The sequence below is a fragment of the Coenobita brevimanus genome, chromosome 102, assembly GCF_032717465.1.
Source record: "Coenobita brevimanus isolate Jiangsu-jjx chromosome 102, ASM3271746v2, whole genome shotgun sequence".
Taxonomy (NCBI): domain Eukaryota; kingdom Metazoa; phylum Arthropoda; class Malacostraca; order Decapoda; family Coenobitidae; genus Coenobita; species Coenobita brevimanus.
Window position 1 is genome coordinate 2,262,176 of NC_137055.1, and position 26,076 is coordinate 2,288,251.

The 26,076-nt window shown below is 41.4% G+C and overlaps 1 protein-coding gene across 1 annotated transcript in view; it reads left to right on the forward strand.

Annotated features, from left to right (window-relative positions):
* Positions 1 to 762: 762 nt before the first annotated feature.
* Positions 763 to 26,076, forward strand: part of LOC145415320 (zwei Ig domain protein zig-8-like) — a 59,926-nt gene continuing 34,612 nt past the window's right edge. Inside the window, exon 1 of the mRNA XM_080284597.1 lies at positions 763 to 840. Within this exon, the coding sequence (XP_080140723.1) occupies positions 816 to 840 (25 nt within the window). The 5' untranslated portion in view covers positions 763 to 815. The remainder of the gene's footprint in view (positions 841 to 26,076) is intronic.

A 26,076-nucleotide genomic window follows, 5' to 3' on the forward strand; every position in this document is an offset into this window, starting at 1 on the left:
CTCATGAAAAGCAATGCAGAATTAATCTAGAGTTTCCCGTATTTGTTTAAAAGGACAGACTTGAGCCGTGTCAGCTTTGATTCTCTTTACTAAACCTTCCTAAACTGTCATAAAAGTGCGACTGATAAAGAAAATTCGGGATATTAAGAGAATTTACGTTCCATGTTAATCTTCCTTACATCGGGATAAACTTAGAAAAATTTTCGGGACTGACTTGAGATATGGATGAGAAAACTGTGGTGAATGAAATACCTCCCAGGGCCTCACACGGGCGACGAGAAGCATAGTGACGCGAAATGTCATATGAATTAGTGATGGACAGATTCACCAGCAGCCAAAACAAACAATTTTTTCATTGCTATATGTACAGGTTAAGGAGCCACCTGAAAAACTGTCTCATAACTCACACACGACGAGACAACACACCCGGGATCGTCCGACTGTGAAAAGAATTATGGTTAATATCACCGGCAGAGGTTTGGTGAAGACTGTTTCTGGCTCACACGACGAGAGCCACGCATAAAATCACTGAGAATTCCATCGTCGTCAATGGTTAAGATATTTCAGTTCATCTCTAAGAATTCTAGGGAGTAAGAGGGCGATTGATCTGAATAACAATAAACACCAATGCATCAGTTTCTATACCCACTCCTTCCCTGTGCTAAGCCGACCCCAGCTGATCTTTCCGAGTGATGGTGACTCCCTTGACTGAGTTTTGCCACAGGGGAAGGCGTTTCGTATATCATCAGTTCAGGAGGGAAGGCGGGGAATCAGTAAAATATCTTCCCCGTACACAGGCAAAGGCAGTGGTCAATATGCTGCTCTTCCTCTGCGTCCTAGGTAAGTCGTTCTTGGATTTGGGAATGATATTGTTGAATTTTGGACTGGTATTCTGAGGTAGAGAAGGTAGGTAATGTGCAGCGCATAAAAGAGAGAGAGAGAGAGAGAGAGAGAGAGAGAGAGAGAGAGAGAGAAAGAAAATTAGAGGAATACGACGAAAAACAGGAGGAGGAAGAGGAGGAGCACGCAGCCCCAGCATCCACCAGCTTGTCTAATGGCTGAATATTTGACTTTGCATTCTGACCTTGACCTTGAGCAGATTACTCTCAAAATCGCACTACTTCATTCTTACCTGACCCTTAACCCTTCCACCAATTGTGATTTAAGTGAGATTAAAATTGTCCAAGTTGACCCTGACCTTTGACCCTTCCCTGTGGCCTTGACCTTCAGTTGATTGTTCTTTTAATCAACACTCTTTTATCCTTACTTTCGACCTGAGCCCTTTCACAATGTATAGTCTAGGCTACATTTGATAAAAACTGTTGATAATGCCATGTGACTATGACATACTGTTCCTCAACCTTTCCACCAAGTTTGCGCAAAGAATCGGATACAAATTGTCTAAGTTATGTTCACACACACACACACACACACACACACACACACACACACACACACACAATGTCTGTCAAAATACGGCTCTAGCTTCCGTTTCGTTAAAAATATATATGCAATTGGTAGTTATATGATATATTTTAATATCAGGATTCCGGGGGCTTGGACGGTGAGTGAATGAGTGACTCGCCTACTTTACTGGGAATTTTCTTAATAGTTCTCCCTTTATCGTTCTCTCTCTCTCTCTCTCTCTCTCTCTCTCTCTCTACTTCTGGATCTTACCTAACTCAATCCTTAAGTGGGAAAATGAGGTCATGATGATGATGATGGTGGTGATGATGATGATGATAATGATGATGGTAATGATGGTGGTGGTGGTGGTGGCGGCGGCGATGATGACGATAATGATGATGATGATGATGTTTTTCGTATTTTGATATCTTATATTTATGAAGGATATGTAACTATGAGAGGGTAAAGGAAGGCCAGGGTTCGTATTCTCCCTAACACCTCTTCCTTAGCGATTTATTTTTTGAAATGGCTGGTTAACATCCTTTTGCTCGCTATGTTTGTAAAGCAAGGTTACATTTGAAAAAATTACTTAACACTTAGGGGACGATAGTGAGGTGTAATAAGCAAAATAAATCGCTTAAGAAAAGGTGTTAGGGAGCTTCCATAACCAGCCCGAATATGGGGATAGATCAAATCTCTTCAGTTGGAAAAGTCTCTGTCTGTCTGTCTGTCTGTCTCACACACACACACACACACACACACACACACACACACACACACACACACACACACACACACACACACACACACACACACACACACACACACACACACACACACACACACACACACACACACGCAAATGAACCTTGAAATTGGTCGCATGGGGAGAAAGCTAAAGAAAGCTAAATAACCCCTGATGATATAGCGTATAGAGAGTGGGTCAGGATTTACTAACAAACTTACCATCAGCTACTCTCGTAAGAAGGATTTCAGCACGCAGGAAGGGCTAGGAGGAAGCAGGGTAAGGCTAGGAGAGAGTAGAGTAGGGCTAGGAGAGAGGAGTAGGGCTAGGAGAGAGGAGTAGGGCTAGGAGAGAGCAGAGTAGGGCTAGGAGAGAGCAGAGTAGGGCTAGGAGAGAGCAGAGTAGGGCTAGGAGAGAGCAGAGTAGGGCTAGGAGAGAGTACAGTCTTCTGTCTCCTGTTCCTTCTACAAAAAGTCAAATCTTAGGAAAAAAATATTGACTGGTTTATATTATTTGGAGGATGGACAGGGAAAGAGGAAGGCAAAATATCCCCCATCTCTCTACTTCTTCCTGTAAAAAATATAAGAGATCGTGTGTCTGTCAGTCCCTCCCCTACCAAGCCTCAGAGGACAGTGGTAAATTCATGAGGTGATGTCCAAAGATATTATATTTTATGTACTCTTTAATTTATAACACTAATGGTTGGCTGCCATGTTACTCTCATACTCGTACTGATTTTTTGGGGGGCTGGTTATTCTTTATAGATCAGTATTTCTATGTTTCTGCGTCTCTGTCTGTCACACACACACACACACACACACACACACACACACACACACACACACACACACTAATAAAGTCTGAAATCTTCTGGAGGTAAATAGAATAAAATAAATATGCAGACGGATCAGAGAGTTTTTTTGTTTTTTTTTTCAGATATTTCATGCCTTTACTATTTATTTGCTTTTATTTATTTTTATTACTTCATTTTTCGCCGTGAATACCGACCTGCTGTCATGTGTAACTCTGTGACTGACTGGGCAATGAATAATGAATGATACGCAGATTTATATACACTTTTATTCGTAGTTAATATTTACCTTTTCATGGGCTGAACAAATTGAGTATATTATTCTAGTTAACAGCAGGTGATTTTATACAGGTGAGTGAGTCATAGGAGCCAGGAGCTTAATACGGTCATCATTAACCTTCTCATGCTCAGAACAACTCTAGTAGCTGCTTCCCCCCCCCCCAACGCCAGAAGTGTCATTGGAGCTTAGGCACGGTAACAGTTGAACTCATATAATATAATAATTTCCCATCACATCTAATAAAGCATATAATAAAGGAACTACTGTAGAGAACTCTTAGATGAAAAGTTCCACCATGTGCATTTCAAGTAAGGTGTCGCTAATTTAATATCCTAATGGTCAAGGGGAGACTTTAATTGCCATAATGGGTACAGTTTGTCTTTGAACAGTCGTGAGCATCGTTTCTGTTCACCCTTTCCTCCTATCCCTGTCCTAACTTGAGATTTGATTTTTCAGGAAGAACTTAAGACACAGGAAGATTCTGTTGTCTCCAGGTTTCTTTTTCTTCTTGCATAAAAATGATATAACCAACAATAATTTTCCTTTCGTAACTTTTTTTTTTTTTAATGGGGAACAGAAAAGATGGGAAGACTCAGCACTTTCTCTTCCATGTCTTTCCTGTTAAAATAAATCATTTTTAGGACAAGGAATTGATCGTAAATTAATTGCAGAATCTCAGTCTTCTTTTCCTATTACTCTCGTAGGCGTGCAATGACCTCTTTTGTTATGCTGCCATGATCTTTTTACGGTACTCAGTCAATCAGTGCACGCCATCAGTAGCTACTGTTAGTCTTTGTTCAGTCGTCAGCCACTGATTCTGCTCACCCTTTCCTCCTATCTCCAACTGAATGGACGTCTTTGCTAGGGTGACACACTGAGCGAAGTCCTGTTGTTGGTAGTGTGATGACTTAGATCTCATGAATAACAATGCCACCGCAAATTGTTTCTCGTGCAGTCTAACAGAGCTTCTAACAACCTGCTTGACACCGTAAAGTACCGGTATTTAGCCCTCACGAATAACTCTGCTGTGTTGAATTCTTCCTCGTGTAATCTAACAAAGCTTCTAAGACCCTGACGCAGGATATCAGGTACCGGTACTTTGATTGGTGGGGAACCGTAGCTACAACTTTCTCCATCCACGGTTAGGAGTGGAAGCCGAGCAGATACTATGGCTCACTAGTAGCCTATACGGTACGTGTATAAAAAAATATATATAAATAAATTCCCCAGTAGAAATAAATAAATAAAAAGAAAAATGTAAATGAAATTGGTGTTGGTGTTGTTATCATGTATAATAATTTCGTGGTCAGCTTTGGCCGTGAATCCAAATCTGTGGCTTATCATCACGGTTAGGTCAGGTTTTATTAGGCTTGTTTTGTGTTATCTCCATTAAGAAGGCAGCGCAACTAGTCTCCCACTTTAATCACTGCCAGCCCTCCTCCCTAACCACTGCAGATCAGATAGAGGGGATGGTGGTATTGGCTTTGGAGTACTGAATTCTTCGACAGGCGAGCAGTCCGCTATATATTCGCGTCACTCTCAGAGCCATTTCAGTTTTTCATCTGCGTTATTGATTTTGCAGTCCAGTCCCCCTGTGTGAAGTGACAAGCTTGAACCAAACGATTTCTAATAAAGATAAATTGGACACACTCAGGCTTCTAAAACTCACTCTAGGTTTACCCATTGGTGTTCATTTTTTTCATAACAAGGACCGTATTAGGCATTTTCAGAAGTTTATAAAGAAGTATGAGCTTTGTGACTGTGAGCAAGTAAGCGGAGGGCGGTACATTAAGCATCCTCCCAGCAATCCACCACGCAGGAGTCCTGAGGTGGGATTCGCAGACATAGTTAACATCGTTTCCTTGTAACTAAGATTCTGATTTGCAGGATGGACGAGGGATCTGTGTAGTTTTCCCATGACTTTCGTTCTTTCCTGCAAATTAATTCTTAGATACAAGAGGACTATTTTCATGAGCTATTTTGTAGGAAAGACAAGGAAATGAGAGAGAGAGAGAGAGAGAGAGCAAACTTTCCCGTCTCCCGTTCTTCCTGCAACACCAAATATGAGTTACGAGCAGGGGTATGTCGTAAATATGTTTGAGGATCCGGGACACTAATGGCCTAAAGTTGTCTCTCGTTAGCTAGAATAGGGTACTAGAGTTCTCCCGGCCGTGAGGGGGGGTAATGGTACCAGTATCAACATTCCTAGGCTTCTATACTCACAACCAGCATTATAAAATCTGATGTTGGCTTAAATTTATGGAATGCTAGAGTTGTCCCTACCATCTGAGGTTTAATATAATCCAAAATCGATGTATAGTCCAAAGACTGTACTTTTTAACGCATGAAGCAACTTTAAGATTCGTATTCTCGTCAGGTAAGGAAGCTCCCAAACACCTACCCCTTAGCAATTTATTTTTGGGTATGATTGGCTAATATCCTTTTGTACGTTACTTACGCAGAGTATGGTGATGTTGGAAGGACTTATGTAACGGAGAAGAGGACAGTAAGGTGTAATAAACAAAATATATTACTTAGGAAAAGGTGTTAGGGAACTTCATTAACCCACGAGAATACGGGCTGTAGAGTTACCCAGCCCATGAGCGAGTTAAAGAGGTCATGCAATTTTTTCTTCTAATGAGAAACCAAAAAAACGAAAATAATAATAACATCTTCGACACCCACACCATCTCAAACTTTTGCCCGTCCACTGTCAGCCGACCCCCACGCGAGCAATTCAACTTCCCGAAAAATTGCCGTTGTTTTGCCAATCTGCCCAGAGTGACGCCATAAAAAGGAGATTTCGGCCACGGAGGCTGTCTGGGTCGCCAATAAGAGACAAGGGGAATCGCTCTCTCCTCTGGTTCACCCCTGAATATGATCAGCACAAAGTTTTCTCTCCCTCTTTTCTCTTAGTCTCTGTCTCTGTCTGTCTGTCTCTCTCTCTGGTCCAACTCTCGCAACTCTATCCCCGACGTTCACACTTTTCGCCTTCTGCACCCAGTTGTCATCCCCCATCCTCTCAACATGCTCAAACCATCTCAGTCTACCCCTCCCCATCACAGCACCAGTACATTCAAGTCCCATCCTTCCTCTCAGCTCTTCAATCGCAGTCCTAGCTCCCCAAGGCTTCGTATTCAAGGACGCTCTACACATCCATATAATCACTGTCATTTCTGTACGTTTGAGCCTACGAATATCCTCCTCCTTTACTGTCCAGGTCTCATTACCATACACCATTACACTCCTAACATATGCCGCATACAAAGATTCCTCCCCCCTCTTCCAACTCAACAATTTCTCATAACACTTTCGATTATACATTCATTACAGTCAAATATAAACAAACACGAAGTTGCCACATTTCTCGAAATTTTGAAGACTTTATGATAAGTGGAATGGACTAGGGGTGCTACAATTTCAGGCATAAATATTGATCCATTTCGATGATAAAGAAATAGTGAACAATAATATTCGTAACTCTGTATTGCGGTCCAGTGAACCCGTCAAAATTTTCCAGAACAGTGTGTCAGAGTTCCCTAATTGTTAGACTAAATGGAATAATTATCACTGACTTTATACAACTGAGTCATAGATATCGGTAAATTTTAGCCGAACAGTTAGGAAGCTTATGCAATATTCTGCAAAGTTTGATGGCTGCTAAGATCACATACTGGGTTAAAAAAGACATTTCTCAACATTGTTTGCAAGGAAGTGGATCAAAATAGATGTCCGCAGCTGTGCAATTTCCTCTTGGCTGTGAAATTAGTCTTTTCATAGTCCTTCGAGTCTGAGATTGTATAATTAAAATATTCGTGGTATCAGTTTAGGGATCTGAGACCAATGTGGGAGATGAAATATATTCCTTAACTACCTTTCTGAAATAATGCATAGGCTAATATACTGATTGTGTTTAGTAACTTTTTTTTTTTAATTAATATGTAGGCAGTGGTCACGCATCCCCCTTGATTATAAAGCATCATTTCCTGAGAATGAGACAAACAATTCACCTACATAAATTCTTGAACTAATTTCTCTTTCCACATGTAATTTATTTTTTCGTCACAGCACACTTCTTCCTACTCATCATGTATGCATTTATTTATTTACTTTAAGCTTATTCGCCGTTTTTAAGCTTTCCCTGGTTCGTGTCGGTGTGTCTGCAGCCTTGTTCATATAAACTTCTAAAAAGAACAGGGTTGCTCTCACTGGGGGGCTTTTCTCCCCTGGTTCGTGTTCCTTGTCACACGAACGTCATCATAAATAAGCAAAAAAAAAAAAAGTGTGTGTGTGTGTGTGTGTGTGTGTGTGTGTGTGTGTCACCAACAGCGTTCCTATATATTTGGTTGTGTGTATTTGCACTGTAATCCTCTAAGCGTGTCTCTGTAGTTGTTTGTATTTTTTGTATTCTCAGCATATTCCAAATGTGTTATTGGGTCACATCACAAGTGCTGCGAAAGTAAATTGGTATAAGACTTTTGACGGAGACGAGAAAATATAGCATAATGACAACTGAAAGGATGCAGGCACTGAAATGGTTAAGAACTACAGGAGCAGATTACAAAGTTGGCCAGAAATTACATGTGAAGCAGCAATCTTCTCTAGGCCGTGAACCGTGACCTATGAAATGGAGATATTGCCCTTCACCACCCTGTCCACCGCTTCCTTTTATGCAGGCTGTAAGCGTTGAGGTCTTTAGTTTTTGTATAAGAGAGCCGTTTAGATGAAGGCCTGTCACGGCAGTCCTACGTCTAGCCCCTCCAAGTCTCCAATGGTTCCAATAGTGTATGGAAAGGCTGGGTGGGAGGGAGACACAGAGTAGAATTTGAATTCTTTATTTACTCTAATATTTCAGGCTACACAGAAACCATCTCCAGAGAGCTTTGTGTAGACCCGAAGCGTTAAAGAAAGAACTGAAGCTATAACCTGTCTCTCTCTCTCTCCTACCCAACATTTCCAGTTGTCACAATAAATAATCTGCATCAGTACTGCATCCTTAGCCATAGTTTCTTCCCTACGTCCATCTAACCAGCACAGAACACAGTAGCTGTTACTAAAAAAGCTACAGCAAAATCAAAGCGGATAGAATTAGGTTGACAAGGAACACTGATTTTCTGAACAGATATATTTTATAGGTGGAGGCACAAGCGGGAGGGACGTAAAGTTCCAAATCCCTTCTATTCGATGCCCTTTTTATATCTTGTTCACTATTGCCTGGTGACTTTATCTAATTTCTGAGAGTCTTTTTGAACTGCAGGGGTTAGATATAGGCCTGGCTTTATCTCAGTCTTTGCTAGAGGATGCAGTAATATCATTCGGTAACAGCATCTTATAAAGTACAGTAAGGCGTAGCTAACAGCACTGAAAGAGCTAAGTGGCTGCCATCCCATCCTCCACTGCACTCCTCACTCCACAAATCTCAGTGTGTCTCGGTCTGTTATCTTTTTCAATATTGCCTGTAAACTTTAAAACAGAGTAATAGTATGTGGTGATGGTTAAGCCAGGATTCTGAAGACTGGCAGAACGAAGGAATTATGTCCACAGATACGATTTTTATTTATTAGCAAGATGGCCTTCAACACTTTCGGCCCGACTTGGACAAATCTGAGCTATGAAGTCAGACCAAAACTGTTGTACCATCACTATAAGTACACTGTCCGTATGTGGGCATAAACTGTCCATCTGAACAGTTCAAAGTATAATTAAGACATGTAGTATTGATATACTTGCTCTGGAATGATATAACTCTGTGTGGTTGGGAACAGGATTAAAAGAAAAAAAAAGCTGGTTCCTGCAGAAAATGTCAATCAATTCTTGCAGAAAGTGTCACACAGTTAGACTAAGTAGATTAAATGTTTGGAGAATATATTAGCTAACAAGTTGCGATACATGTTTCAGCGGTTAAGGCAGTTTTACTAATAGTGTTCTAAATAAAGCCAGACAATGTTTGTGAGGAAAAATCGGTACCAGTGAATATGTAGGAGCACACAGGTCAATATGGAAGGGCAAGTGAGGAGACGCGGTTGGAAATTGGAGAGGAATAGGTTAGGCCAGGTTAGGTTAGGTTACATAGCGTGTTTCGATACTGGATTAAGGCGTGGAGGAGCGAATAAGCTTGAGGGGTTGCAGGTGAGGTGAGGTTAGATTTGGTCAGGTCAGAGGCTAAATTGCAGTGTGTAAGGGCGAGTGAGGTTGCGTGGTTGGTGCTTGGACTGGACTGGGTTGGGTTAGGGTAAGTGGTGTGGTTGGAGACTGGGTTGGCTTGGTAAATGTGAGGTGGCTTGCGTGGGTGACATTCTTCATACTTTACCAGTGTGGGGGCGCGGGGGGCAGGAGGGAGGTGACAGTAATGGAGGAATCGGGAGACGGGAAGGAGGAGGAAGAGGAAGAGGAGAAAGAGGAGGAAGGGGAGGAGGAGGAGGATGGTGATGATGATGATAAGAAGAAGAAGAAGATGAAGAAGAAGACGAGGAGGAGGAGGAGAAAAGAAGAAGACGAGGAGAAAGAGGAGAGGGAGAAGAAGGAGAAGTAGAAGACGAAGAAGACGAGGAGGAGGAGGAGAGAGATCATAACCTGTCGACTACACGAGGGTCCTTAAAACAGACTATCTTTCTGAGTCTTTATCTTCCCTTAGAAAACGACCCTCAACCATCACTGTTACAACCAGGTCCCCTACTGTGCCATTCCTGTCCCCTCATACATTATTCAAAGCTTATTTCAATATTAATACGTCGTCGGATTGAAGGGATAAATCTGGAGAGAGTGGTGTGACGGTATTATAACAACAAACGTTTTAGCCTCTTATTTACCGTATTACAAACGTTTTAGCCTCTTATTTACCGTATTACAAACGTTTTAGCCTCTTATTTACCGTATTACAAACGTTTTAGCCTCTTATTTACCGTATTACAAACGTTTTAGCCTCTTATTTACCGTATTACAAACGTTTTAGCCTCTTATTTACGGTATTATGACAAACGTTTTAGCCCCTTATTTACGGTATTATAACAACAAACGTTTTAGTCCCTTATTTACTGTCATTTTTCTCTAATTTTACTTTTACCAGACGATTTTACTCAGGTTAGAGGTGATTTTTAGCAATGAAGAAATTAAACGTAACCTTCCTTTACCCCTCCAACACAAGAACTCTTCCTAAACAGGATAAAATCGTTTGGAGGTTGCAGGAGTAGATCGGAAAATATGCTATTGATGGAAATGCGGAAAGAATTTATCGGACAAAAGGAATAATGAACAAAAGCCTCATTTCTCCATCGTTTTTCCAGTGGCTATCTTCCAGGGCCAATTTAGAAACTCTCGTAAGCTTAAGTTGTGCCTAAGATTGTTGGGATGTATGCTTGCCTTCGCTGACAGTTACCAAATACTTCACTGTCAAATTACATCCATCTGTCTATTCCCAGACTCCATAATCCCTTAAGGGGTGGCCATAAACAAATCACCTCCACGTCGCCCTGTCCTCTGTCATTCGGCTGCCCTCCCACCACCTCACACCCCCTCATATATCTCACTACCGGTACTCCATCCCTCAATCTCATCCTTGGTCTCCCTCTCCTCTCCCCCTCCACACTCAAAATAAAGTTAATATTAAAGTGGCAAATTAAGAAAAAGAAAGTGATCTATGAAAATAGTTAAATATTATAGACTTCTTTTTGCTGGTTACGATCCTTTACAAAGTCGATCCCAAAAGACTATCTCCTTCCCATTAACAATATAAGACTCAATCCTTCATCATCTCTCCGTATTGCCAGCATTCCTTTGTCTTGAGGTATTTATTGAAGAGATGAGGCTGATATTCTGTATTATTATTATTATTATTATTATTATTAGTAGTAGTAGTAGTAGTAGGAGTAGTAGTAGTAGGAGTAGTAGTAGTAGGAGTAGTAGTAGTAGGAGTAGTAGTAGTAGGAGTAGTAGTAGTAGGAGTAGTAGTAGTAGTAGTAGTAGTAGTAGTAGTAGTAGTAGTAGTAGTAGTAGTAGTAGTAGTAGTAGTAGTAGTAGTAGTACATTCTGTCTGTCTGTCTGTCTGTCTCTTTCTCTCTCAATTTTATAAGTAACTCTTATATTTATCTTCTCTTATGGTGGGTACTCAGTTCCCGTCCAACTACGCACTCTCAGCGCTTTACTGCACATTAGTCTCTAAGTACGCACTTGATCAGTCTGCCTTTCCCTCTGTTTATGACCTCCACTGTGTAAAAGCACAATGTTCTGACGCCATGAAATATTTGGCATTATTAAACGGCGTCTGAAGAGGGTACCCTCCACAGTCTCTCATCTGCAGGTCCCTTGAGTGTAGATCCTGACACTCATACCAGCTTGTTACTCTCCCACTGACTATGCAAGTACGCTGTGTAACTTTGTACCCATGTGACTAAAAGACTGAGTTGAATCGTACCATTTGTCACACAGTTTCAATCAAATTTCTGCCAAACTTGGTGAGCGGATCTAGGGTGAGTAGGTGGGTCATCCTGTTCTTTTTTAAGGCAATAGGGAAGAGGTCAGGGTCACATGCCAAGCTAAGTTTAGTTTTGATCCGATTCAGACCGAACATGGTGGAAAGGTTGAGGGAAAAACAAAAACCAATGGGAGTGGATTTTGAGAAATCAGTCAAAGATCAAGGTTACATGGGAAGGTCAAAGTTGGGCCCTCGTGTGTGTGTGTGTGTGTGTGTGTGTGTGTGTGTGTGTGTGTGTGTGTGTGTGTGTGTGTGTGTGTGTGTGTGTGTGTGGAGTGAAGAAGGAAGGTCTAGTTCATAAGATAATCGGCTATATCCTGTTGGCTTTAACAGCTGTGTGGAACGCAAGGATGATTCTGTTTATACCATCATTCTCATCATCATTATCATCATCATCATCATCATCATCATCACCATCATCATCGTCATCCTATTTCCCATTAATACATAACGTGGGGGATGTGGGTCTAGAAACAGAAAAATTGAAGAACTAAAGTATAACTATAAAACAGATTACCTATTGAAATGGGCCACACAGCCAGTCACTCATCATTCACAGCTTCAGGGGTCTGTTCCACTTCACAGGACTAACGATCTGGACACAAAAATCCTCTCATAAAACCTTTACGATAGACAGTTCCTTTGACTACATAATATTCTTTTGACAGTCAGACACACACACACACACACACACACACACACACACACACACACACACACACACACACACACACACACACACACACACACACACACACACACACACACACACACACACACACACACACACACACACACACACACACACACAGAAAGACTATCAACATACGCAACAACTTCCCTGTATCGTGTTTATTTCTGTAGCATTTGTGTGTTAAAGATTTCACATACTTATACATAATTTTTCTTCCTGATCAGTGTTCTTCCAGATAGGCCCATTACTGCTGTGGCCTGTGGTACTAAAACGACCATTACATCCTTCACAAGGCCCATACACCTGTCTGTTTATATCACCCATCACCAACCCCCTATATATCCTTGCCCATACCCTCCATCACTCTTCCCATTTCTTTACAAAACCCATCCCTCTCTACCTCGAGAAACATTCACACTGACTCACGTAGGCTACGCCCAAGTTAAAGCACTCAAACACACCTTCACGTGGTGGCACCGATATGGGCCAGGCGGTGGAGCTGCCTGGTTATACAAACGTCCCTCAGTTCTTTCCCTATCCCCCTAAAGGAAGATGGTGGACTGCCAGAGAAGGGCATTTTTAGCCTGCAGTCCACCAGGTTCACGTTTTCAGATGAACCTAGGGCTGCAACAACAACAAAACAACAGAAGCAATGACAACGACTACTACTACTACGGTATCACTGCTACTACCACTACCATGCTGCTACTACTACTACTATTACTACTATTATCACCACCACAATCACCACATCACTGCTACTACACCACCACCACCACCATCACCACTACCACCACCACCACTACTACTATTACTACTACTAGTACTAGTACTAGTACTACTACTACTACTACTACTTCTCACGCACGTATCCCCGCCCTACATTATTCATCACCTAACCAGCTTCCTCTTTACTCCATCAGCTGGTATTCAGTCCTGATCTAATACATCTTTTACATTCTTATTCATCCCCTTCACTCCCTCGCATCTTCCTCCCACACAAAACCCATCACATAAATCTTTCTTAAGTACTCTCACTACCCCCAGTTTTATCTTCCCTATCTATCTGTCCATCTATCTGCCTACGTACCTATTTACCTACCTATCTATCCAGTCATTCCTCTGTCCATCTGTCCATCTATCCATCCATCTATCTTTCTATCTATCGATCTGTCTCTGTCTGTCTGCCTATATGTCTATTTCTATCTATCAATATATATTTACTTACGTATATTTATTTAATTATATACAAAAGGCAAAGACACACAGGCAGATTCTATTCTACAGTCGTGTATAAAGTGAATATTAAAATTACCCACATATTTCTTGAGAGTTACGAAGTTATAAGTTGAAACAGGCCTTGAAAAATGCCCTACAGATTATTGCCCCAGCTTAAAAATATCAATAAAGGTACCGCATAAATCATCTCTAGTCTTTTATATGCAGTGTGTCCAGGCATCTCGAAATGAACGGATCCTGAATTTGCCTCTCTTTTGTTTACTGTCTTCTCGGAGGAGCAACTATCGCGGGTCTCAAGCCTTTAGTATTTTCTTTCCTGCATAGAAAAAAAGGTGAAGTAAACAGGAACACCCCTCGACGCTCAGATAACCAATATGATGAGCCAACGCCATGATAGATAAGGCCAATAACCCAGCAGACACCTCTCCACATCGCGACCACAACAAGAGGGACGAATTACCCTATTAAGAGAAACAACGGCCTGACGTCTCTGGTCGGTTTGTGGTGATATATTGGGAGTGTGTGTGTGTGTGTGTGTGTGTGTGTGTGTGTGTGTGTGTGTGTGTGTGTGTGTGTATGTGTGTGTGCTAAATTAACCTCTAATTACCTTAAATAAACAGTATATTAAAAATGCTGTTATTAGGAAAAGGGAAGAAAGCGTGGGTCTCTCTCTCTCTCTCTCTCTCTCTCTCTCTCTCTCTCTTCCTCTCATCATTGTACTGAAAGGACTTGAATCTCGTCCCTCTCTGATCTGCCTGTCCTTCCTCAATCTCATAACTCTGTGTAATTCATTTTTAATCCCATCTTGTCATCTTTACGTCTCTCTCTTACACTTCCTTCATAATTCCTTCCTTGTTCGTGATTCCTTTCTTCTTCCTCCTTCCCCTCGTCATCTCCCATTCTCATATCTTCATTGTTTTTCTTCTCCTTTGACTCACTTTATGTCTCTCCCTTGCAGTTATTCTCCCTTAGTTATGTTTCTCCCTTAGTTATTCTCTCTCTTACTTATTCTCTCTCTTACTTATTCTCTCCCTTGCAGTTATTCTCCCTTAGTTTTCTTCTCTCTCTTACTTATTCTCTCCCTTGCAGTTATTCTCCCTTAGTTATCTCTATCCCTGTGTTATTCTCTCTCTTATTTATTCTCTCCCTCAGTTATGTCTCTCCCTTAGTTATTCTCTCTCTTACTTATTCTCTCCCTTAGTTATTCTCTCCCTTAGTTATTCTCTCCCTTAGTTATTCTCTCCCTTAGTTATATATCTCCCTAGCCCTTAGTTATGTCTCTCCCTTAGTTATGTTTCTCCCATAGTTATGTTTCTCCCATAGTTATGTTTCTCCCATAGTTATGTTTCTCCCATAGTTATGTTTCTCCCATAGTTATGTTTCTCCCTTACTTACATCTCTCCCTTAGTAATGACTCTTAGTAATTCTCTTCCTTATTTATTCTCTCCCTTAGTTGTCTCACCCATAGTTATATCTCTCCGTTATTTATGTCTCTCTCTTGGTTATGTCTCTCCCTTGGTTATGTCTCTCCCTTGGTTATGTCTCTCCCTTGGTTATGTCTCTCCCTTGGTTATGTCTCTCCCTTGGTTATGTCTCTCCCTTGGTTATGTCTCTCCCTTGGTTATGTCTCTCCCTTGGTTATGTCTCTCCCTTAGTTATGTCCCTCCCTTAGTTTTATCTCTCCCTTAGTTTTATCCCTCCCTTAGTTATATGTCTCTCATAGTTATATGTCTCTCATAGTTATATGTCTCTCATAGTTATATGTCTCTCATAGTTATATGTCTCTCATAGTTATATGTCTCTCATAGTTATATGTCTCTCATAGTTATATGTCTCTCATAGTTATACGTCTCTCATAGTTATATGTCTCTCATAGTTATATGTCTCTCATAGTTATATGTCTCTCAGTTATTCTCTCCCTTAGTTATTTCTCTCCCTTAGTTATTTCTCTCCCTTAGTTATTTCTCTCCCTTAGTTATTTCTCTCCCTTAGTTATTTCTCTCCCTTAGTTATTTCTCTCCCTTAGTTATTTCTCTCCCTTAGTTATATCTCTCCCTTAGTTATATCTCTCCCTTAGTTATATCTCTCCCTTAGTTATATCTCTCCCTTAGTTATATCTCTCCCTTAGTTATATCTCTCCCTTAGTTATATCTCTCCCTTAGTTATATCTCTCCCTTAGTTATTTCTCTCCCTTAGTTATATCTCTCCCTCAGTTATATCTCTCCCTCAGTTATATCTCTCCCTTAGTTATATCTCTTCCTTTGCCATTCTCTCCCTTATTTATTCTCCCATAGTTATTCTCTTGCCTTGCTTTTCTCTCCCATAGTTATTCTCTTCCCTTACAATATCTTTATATCCTTTCTTCTTCCTCTCTTTCTCTCTCTCTCTCTCTCTCTCTCTCTCATTTCTCCCTTAATAATCAGGCTCCTATGAATCACTCATTTAAATACTGTTAATTAAATAGGCCGGTATTAGGGTAAGGAGGCTCCCTAACACCTTATCCTTAGCGATTTATTTTTGGATATGGTTGGTTAATATACTTTTTTGCCCTGTGTATGCAGAGTATGGCGATGATTGAAGGATTTATAAAGCAGAGGAGGACAGTAAGGTGTTATAAGCAAAGTAAATCGCCACAGAATAGGAGAGTAAGGTGTAATAAGCAAAATAAATCGCTTAAGAAATGGTGTTAGGGAGCCTCCTTAACCGACGAATAAGGCCATAGAGTTACCCAGCCCATTAAAGAGTTCTTGGTGATAGCGCTCTTAGGCTCTTATAACTCTTTCCTAAGTAAATAACATCGCCTTCTATTACCTTGAAGAGAACGCTAGAGTTGTGCCGACCTTGAGGGAGTTAAATTTCCTCCTCCTCACCTTCCCTTTTCTCTCTCTTTTTCCCTCGCTCTTCCGTCCTCCCTCCATAACGTTTTTCTTCTCGTCAGCTCCAGGTACCCCCAGGAAATTGAATGAGAGAGAGAGAGAGAGAGAAGTGTCTTTTTATATCTTTTTTTTTCTTTTTTTTTTACTATGTATATGCTTGCTTGTGTAATAATATAGAGGAAGAGTCAGTTCAAGAGGAAATCGACCTGATCTCTTTTGCTCCTGACAATCGTTTGGAATGAAAAAAAAAAAAAAAGTGATTGCTAACCCTCTCTTCGTCGGGGCAACTCTTATTTTGGAAGCTTCACATGGTCTACGTCTGTGAATAATGGTGATTGTTACTAATGTTACCTTAAATAATGCATCTGTTTTCATTTATACTTTTCACTCGCCAGCTTTTGTCTCATTCTTTTTCTTCTGTCATATTACTGCATACACTGGTTTTAATAATGTTTCTCCCGGTCCTTTGAGTGTATCAGTTCTTCCGGTCTATTACCTTACTCAAATTTTAATCTTTTTAGCTACCTCAGTAAGACAGTGATTATGAAAAGCTGGTTCTCCCCCCTTCCAACCCCTTCCCTTATTACAGACGGTGGACATCATTATCTCGGTGACCGGGCCACCTTTGGTTGTGCAGATTCGCATGAAATTATAGGCTAGTTGTAAAGGTGATATATACTGAATAAAAAAAAATAATGGTCCCTGCTATATTCCAGTACCCCAACACACACACACACACACACACACACACACACACACACACACACACACACACACACACACATTTCAGGATTAAGGCTTTTGTGGCTGTCCAGATTTACATAACATGGCCCAACCTATTGTTTGTTAAAGTTTCGTATGATAGCGCAGCAAAAAAATAAATAAATAAAATAAATAATCACTGAGAGGGGAATAAATGTCCGATTCTTTAATAACTCGAGGATTTTACCTTTTATCACCTGTCTGTCCTTATGATTTCATCATTTATTTCCCAGTTCATAATTCCTGTTTCTCTTTCCATCGCTAGTTATCATCGTTTCTTCAGTATTTTGTAATGCTTCTCTCTCTTCACAGTAAATATTGTGTGTGTGTGTGTGTGTGTGAGAGAGAGAGAGAGAGAGAGAGAGAGAGAGTAATGGAAGGCCTGGAGAAAGGAAAAAAATTGATGGTGTTAGGAAAAGGGAAGAAAAAGTGAGAGAAAAATGATGAAGGAAGAGAGAAAAGATGGAGAATATACGGAAGAGAGAGAGAGAGAGAGAGAGAGAGAGAGAGAGAGAGAGAGAGCATGATGATATAAATGAAGGGTTGGTGACACGAGAGGAAAATGTGAGAAAGAAAAATGATGCAGACGAGATGGAGGGTTTGATGAAAAGAGGAGAAAAAGAGAGAGAAAAAGGCGATGGAGGGAGAGATATGATGGAGGGACGGGAGGAAAAACTGAGGGAGAAACATGGAGGAGAATGGAAGTGATGGAGGGCTGGGGAGGAGGGAGGAAAAAGTGAGGGAGAAAGATGATGGAGGGTTGGGGAGGAGGGAGGAAAAAGTGAGGGAGAAACATGATGGAGGAAATTGGAAGTGATGGAGGGTTGGGGAGGAGGGAGGAGTGTTCGTGAATACAGCTTGAGTGAACAACAAATGAAAAATAAAATAAATGGTGATGCTGAGGAACGATGGAGGGGAGGTAGCAGTAAGGCTAATACAAGGACAAGTAGTACCTCAACATGTCTTGCGGTCCGTATCAAGGAGATGCCATGAAAAATCGCCTGGTACACGTTACAGCCCTAATATTGAGGAAGGCTTAAGGAATTTCAAGGAATTGCAAGGGGCTACAAGGACAAGCAGTGCCTCAAAAAGTCTTACGGACCATAAAGGAGGTGTACCGTGAATGAAGTTCCAGGTACACGTTATTATGAACAAATGGAAAGAGCAAAAATGCAAAGGGAGAGAAAATAAAGTGAAATATGTGAAGAGAAATTTAATAAACAAAAGAGAAGCCAGGGAGAGAGATGTGAGGATCAACTTGGATATCTTACCACGACCAGCCATGAAGACTGTATTGGTGTGTGTGTGTGTGTGTGTGTGTGTGTGTGTGTGTGTGTGTGTGTGTGTGTGTGTGTGTGTGTGTCTCCATGTGTGTGTGTGTGTGTGTGTGTGTGTGTGTCTCCATGTGTGTGTGTGTGTGTGTGTGTGTGTGTGTGTGTGTGTGTGTGTGTGTGTGTGTGTGTGTGTCTCCATGTGTGTGTGTGTGTGTGTGTGGTGGAGGTGGCTGTCTCCGCACGTCGATATAAGCGGTCTCCGGGGCTGGGATTGGGGTCTTTCTTTTCCATTAGCCTGCACGGCCGTCCCGGGAGGCGGTATTTGCGAATTTCTCCAACCTAAGCCCTTCACCACCAGGACGTATTTTCGGTTATTCATCCAGGCAGCTCGATCGCTTGTCAGTTCCCTTGCATAAAAATACATAACAAAACGATATTTCATTGTAATAAAATGATTGGAAGACCAGCTTATCATGCTGTACTCTTTTTACTTTAACTTGGCCTAAATTTGTCCTCTCTCCATCTTGAATGACACGTTATCAAAAATTTACACCAGAGTATAATAATAGTCACAAAGAAGTGCTGTGGACTGGACGTAGAGCCATAGCATGTCTTCTGCCACTGTGCTAGGAGAAATAAGCCCCAAGAGGACGAAAATCACGAAGAAGTGTTATGAAAAAGACGAAAATCACAATGAAGAGTTACTGACAGGACAAAAATCATCGAGAAACGTTAGGGGAAAATGAATATCACGAAGAAGCGTTACGGAAAGGATGTAGAGCCATAACATTCCCTCTTTTTGTCACTGAACTGCATGAAATAACCCCAAGAACGAAACTCTGGGCCAAGCTAATGTAAAAAGAGTATAGTTAACTAACCCCCAGTTTCATTTGACCTCTGTAGTTAGATTTTTTTTTTTTTGGTTTACCTTTGGAAAACATGAAACTATCTTTTTTCTATCTATCTATCTATCTATCTATATCTATTTATCTATGTATCTACCTATCTGTCTATCTTTAGCCAGACGCCTTAATCCCGTGAGAGGTGGTCACAATCAAATTGCCTCACTTCGCCTCCTCAGCTGTTTGGATGCCTCACCCTCCAACACACACACCCTCTCACATATCTCTCCACTCCATCTCTCCGTCTCATCCTTGGCCTCTCCCTGCTCCTCTCCCCCTCCGCCTTACCAATATACACTCTTCTTGTCAGTCTCTCATTCTCCATCCTCTCCACATAGCCAAACCATCTCTTGCTTCTGTGATTGTACTTGATAAATGACCCTTTTATTTCATTCTTGTCTCGATCCAGCGTTAATCAGCACAGAAGGGCACAGAGTTACCTGCACATAAAAATATATTGCAGAAAAAAGAAGTAAATGAGGAAATTAACCATATATATAACAATACAAATAAAGGCAGGCATACTCACCATCTCAGGTGTTTTATCTGACAGGTGTGAACTGTGGTGTGGGATGGAGGGCAGGGGGAGGGTAGGAGGCGCTTAAAAGTAGTCCAGTAATTCGAATTCGACGCCTTCCTTCTCATCACCGTCAGCAGCAATGATGTTATAATATACAGAACCGCAAGTACCTTCCCGAAGTGTGACGAATACCGGAAAAATCGAACCATATGAAACACGCACTCCAGAGACAAGGTTTTCACTTTAATTTCACCAGTTGTTAATTTTCTTCAGACGGAACTGGGATGATGGTGTGTCTGGCTGCGCACTAGGTCAAAAAATTATCGCTTCACACTTCATGAGGAAAAAATTGACACCTCTCATCGTGGTTTTTTGCAATATTTCTCCTCCTGATTCTCTCTCTCTCAAAAAAAAACTTGAGCCCTTATTCACGAAGGTTATGGACGCTCCCTAACACCTATTCCTCATTGATTTATTTTGCTTAATACACCTTAGCGTCCTCTTCTGTGTTCCATAAATACTTCCACTATCACCATACTCTGCGAAAATAATTTACAAAGTGATATTAGCCAGACACATCAAAAATAAATCAGTAAGGAAGAGGTGTTAGGGAGCTTCCTTATAAGGTTGCGGTATATAATGCTCGTGTGGCCTTTCCTTATTACTCTTATATCCACATTCAAAAAATAAGAAGCACTTCGTAACAAAAGGGTTCTTATTCTCGTCCACTGGGAAAGCTCCTAACACCTTCTACTAAGCGATTTGTTTTGTTTATCACACCTTCCTGTCCTCTTCTGTTTTACATAAATGCTTCCAATTTCGCCATACTCTGCATAAATAACGTACAAAATATCTCCATACGCAGCACAAAGTACAAAAGGATAACCACCCATATATAAAAATAAATAGCTAAGGAGGAGGTGTTAGGGAGCTTCCTTTACCGGCGAGAATACGGGTCCTACAATTTGCATTTCTACTTCACACATATAACACTTTTCACGCTCAAGGGTCGGGTTTACACTCACACGAACGGACACACACATCAGGGTCACTATCACTGGTGCTTACATTTATGAGAGAAGGTATTAAATCCACGTAAAAGCCCATAAATCCAGGTAAATCCAGGAAGATAATACACACCTTAGTCCACATTGTGGCTGGGGAAGTGAGGACTGAGATGACGGGGTAAGCGCCTCCCCCAGCATGGTCTCTGATTGGCTGGGAGGATGACGTCTCGGCTGGAAAAAATCGCTCATTGGTTGGCCACACACACACACACACACACACACACACACACACACACACACACACAAGCACACACGTATTCGAACCTGCCCCACGAAACACTAGCTTGAACGCCCACAGCTCATACCGAACACACGTTTCACACGGAGAGGTGAAAAACTGCCTTACTTTATACAGTAATTTCGACCATGATGCCGGGGCGACACTGTTTCGAGACGGACTGAAGTGAACCGAGAAGAGATTGGCGATGATTTTAGAGAGAGTAAACAAATCTCTCTCTCTCTCTCTCTCTCTCTCTCTCTCTCTCAAATGAACAGGTGAAATTACTCCTAAATTAAGGCCTCTTGTTAATATCACTCGTTTTTATTCAGCTTGGAGTGGGTCATAGGAACTTAGAGTGTTAAGTTCTCTTTGATGTTTCGCTCTCTTATAATCATGTTCTTTTTCATTCTCTCCTATTTTATCACTAGACAATCGTTTCTCTCTCTCTCTTTCCTTTTTCTTTCACTCAAACTCTCTCTCTCTCTCTCTCTCTCTCTCTCACTGTTCTTTGTTCATATATATTCCTCAGTTCTCCGTCGGTTCTCAATTTTCTTCCATTTTTTTCTCTCCCCTCTCCTCTCTCTGTTCCCCTCCTCCATTCCCTTGCTCTCTCACTCTCTTTATTCTCCCTCTCTTTCAGGTCCATTTGCTTTACTGTCTCTCTCACTTCTCGCTCTTTTTCTTCAACACATTTTCCTATATTCTTCTGCTCTCACCTCTCTTTTCTAAGATCGTCTTTACCAGCTCTTTTCCTGCCTCTGTTGTTTTTACTTCCTCTCTCCTTTCACTGCCTTTGTCTTACTTCTTTTATTTTCATTCTTTTTCACTTCAACCTGTCATTAGTTCTCTCTCTCTCTCTCTCTCTCTCTCTCTCTCTCTCTCTCTCTCTCTCTCTCTCTCGTGTAATTCTGTCTCCCATCTATGTTTTTATCTTTTATGTGTTGCGTGTCACTTTCTTTCTATATTTGTGTTTCTTCTCTCTCTCTCTCTCTCTCTCTCTCTCTCTCTCTCTCTCTCTCTCTCTCTCTCTCTCACTTCTCCCTTCCTTTCCATTTCATTCCTCCATTCTTTGCTTTTTCCTCCCTTGCTTCATTCACTTGTTTCTCCCTTCCCTCTTTCCTTCGTGTCTTTCCTTCATTACTTCCTTTCATGCCTTCCTTCTTTCCTTCCCTTCCTCATTTCTTTGTTCTTTCCTTCTGTCTCTTCCTTCTTTCTTTGCTTCTTCCTTGTTTCTCTCCATCTCCGCTTTCATGCCTTCCTTTCTTCTTACCTACATTCCTTCCTTCCAGCTTTCCTTTCTTCCTTTCATCCGTCCATCCATCCACTCATCCATCCATCCATCCATCCATCCATCCATCCATCCATTCATTCTTCCCTCCCTCCATTCCCTCCTTCCTTTCCTCCCGCCCTTCATGCTCTCTTTTCTTCCTACCTACATTCCTTCCATCTTTCTTTCCTTCCTTCCTTTCATCCATCCATCCGTCCATATATCCATCCATCCATCCATCCTTCCTTCCGTCCTTCCTTCCTTCCTTCCTTTCATCGATTCATCATTAATCCTTCCTTCCATCCATCCATCTATCTTTGCTTCCTTCTTTCCTTTATTTCTTCCGTCCTTACATCCATCCATCCATCTTCCTTCAATCTTTCCTTCCTTCCTTCTCTCCTTCCTTCCTTCCCACCACCTTTTTACACTCCATATCCTTCTTCCCATCTCGTCAACCATCTCTTCTTTTATTTCTTCACGTCGCCTTAAAACCTGGATCCTATGACTCTGTCTCAGCTGGAGAAAACCGTCTGGCCTCACCTGGAACAGCATATTAGAGTTGTCCTTACCGTGAGAGGGTTAATGGTACCTGTATAAACACCTAAGGCTCCTATAACCCACTCTCTGGTGAAATAGAGCACTAGATTTTTCCAGACCGTGAGGCACCGTTACTGTCTATCCTTGTCTTATTGGTCTAAGTAACGCCGGTGACATGGGTTCGTATTCTCGTCGGGTAAGGAAGCTCCGTAGTGCCTCTTCCTTAGCGATTTATTTTTGGATATGGCTGGTTAATATCTTATTGTACGTTATTTATGCTGAGTATGGCTATGTTAGAAGGATTTATATAACAGAATAGAATAGTAAGCCGTAATTAGCACAATGAATCGCACAGGAAAAGACATTGGGGAGCTTTCTAAACTGACGTGAGTATGGGTCTCGGTGGTAGAGTGTGAGGTAGAAGTAGACTGTGCGTTAATCTACCACGGATCGAAACCAAGAGGAGGATGGAGTGTCTTTGGGCAGTGTCCCGTCCTTAAATGATCAGGATGGTGTGTCTTTGCCTCGGGTCTTCCTGTGTACCGAATGGGGTTATGAGAAGTGATGGGCTGTTGTTTATTAGCATGTCTGTTAATGTATATCTAATTCTCTCTCTCTCTCTCTCTCTCTCACTCTCACTGTTCTTTGTTCATATATATTCCTCTGTTCTCCGTTGGTTCTCAATTTTCTTCCATTTTTTTCTCTCCCCTCTCCTCTCTCTGTTCCCCTCCTCTTCTCCATTCCCTTGCTCTCTCACTCTCTTTATTCTCCCTCTCTTTCAGGTCCATTTGCTTTACTATCTCTCTCACTTCTCGCTCTTTTTCTTCAACACCTTTTCCTATATTCTTCTGCTCTCACCTCTCTTTTCTAAGATCGTCTTTACCAGCTCTTTTCCTGCCTCTGTTGTTTTTACTTCCTCTCTCCTTTCACTGCCTTTGTCTTACTTCTTTTATTTTCATTCTTTTTCACTTCAACCTGTCATTAGTTCTCTCTCTCTCTCTCTCTCTCTCTCTCTCTCTCTCTCTCGTGTAATTCTGTCTCCCATCTATGTTTTTATCTTTTATGTGTTGCGTGTCACTTTCTTTCTATATTTGTGTTTCTTCTCTTTCTCTCACTTCTCCCTTCCTTTCCATTTCATTCCTCCATTCTTTGCTTTTTCCTCCCTTGCTTCTTTCACATCCTTCTCCCTTCCCTCTTTCCTTCGTGTCTTTCCTTCATTATTTCCTTTCATGCCTTCCTTCTTTCCCTCCCTTCATCATATCTGTCTTCTTTCCTTCTTTGCATGTTTTTTTACTAGTTTCTTTCCATTCCTTCTTTCATACCGTCCATTCTTCCTTCCTTCCTTTCACCCAACCATCATTAATCCATTCATCCATCCAACCATTCATCCATCCATCCACTTATCCATTCAATCATTCATCCATCCATCCATCCATCCATCCATCCATCCATTCATTCAATCATTCATTCATCCATCCATCCATCAATTCATCCATCCATTCATCCAACCATCCATCCATCCATCCACCCTTCCTTCCCTCTGTTCCCTTTCTTCCTTCCTTCTCTCCTTCCTTCCTTCCCACCAACTTTTCACACTCCATATCCTTCTTCCCATCTCGTCAACTATCTCTTTCTTCTTTTATGTCTTCTTCTCCTTATAACCTGGATCGAATGACTCTTTCTTAGCTGAGGAAAGCCGTCTGGCCTCACCTGGAACAGCATACTAGAATTGTCCCTACCGTGAGAGGGTTAGTGGCACCTGTATAAGCACCCGAGGCTCCTATAACCCACTCTTTGGTGAAATAGAGCACTAGATTTTTCCAGACCGTGAGGCACAGTTACTGACTATCCTTGTCTTATTGGTCTATGTAACGCTGGTGACACGAGTTCGTATTGCCGTCGGATAAGGAAGCTCCCTAACACCCCTTCCATAGCGATTTATTTTTTGATATGGCTGGTTAATATTCTTTTGTACGTTATTTATGCTGAGTATGGCGATGTTGGAAGGATTTATATAACACAGAATAGGACAGTAGGGCGTAATAAGCTAAATGAATCACTTAGGAAAAGGCGTTAGGGAGCTTTCTAAACTGACGTGAGTATGGGTCTCGGTGGTAGAGTGTGAGGTAGAAGTAGACTGTGCGTTAATCTACCACGGATCGAAACCAAGAGGAGGATGGAGTGTCTTTGGGCAGTGTCCCGTCCTTAAATGATCAGGATGGTGTGTCTTTGCCTCGGGTCTTCCTGTGTACCGAATGGGGTTATGAGAAGTGATGGGCTGTTGTTTATTAGCATGTCTGTTAATGTATATCTAATTCTCTCTCTCTCTCTCTCCTTTGTTCATATATATTCCTCTGTTGTCCGTCGGTTCTCAATTTTCTTCCATTTTTTCTCTCCCCTCTCCTCTCTCTGTTTCCCTCCTCTTCTCCATTCCCTTGCTCTCTCACTCTCTTTATTCTCCCTCTCTTTCAGGTCCATTTGCTTTACTGTCTCTCACTTCTCGCTCTTTTTCTTCAATACCTTTTCCTATATTCTTCTGCTCTCACCTCTCTTTTCTTAGATCGCCTTTACCAGCTCTTTTCCTGCCTCTGTTGTTTTTACTTCCTCTCTCCTTTCACTGCCTTTGTCTTACTTCTTTTACTTTCATTCTTTTTCCCTTCAAATTTGTCATCTCTCTCTCTCTCTCTCTCTCTCTCTCTCTCTCTCTCTCTCTCTCCTATGTTTTCATCTTTTAGGTATTGTGTGTCACTTTATATCTTTTTCTCTTTCTCTCACTTCTCCCTTCCTTTCCATTTCATTCCTCCATTCTTTGCTTTTTCCTCCCTTGCTTCTTTCACTTGTTTCTCCCTTCCCTCTTTCCTTCGTGTCTTTCCTTCATTACCTCCTTTCATGGCTTCCTTCTTTCCTTCCCTTCCTCATTTCTTTCTTTCCTTCGGTCTCTTCCTTCTTTCTTTGCTTCTTCCTTGTTTCACGCCATCCCCGCTTTCATGCCTTCCTTTCTTCTT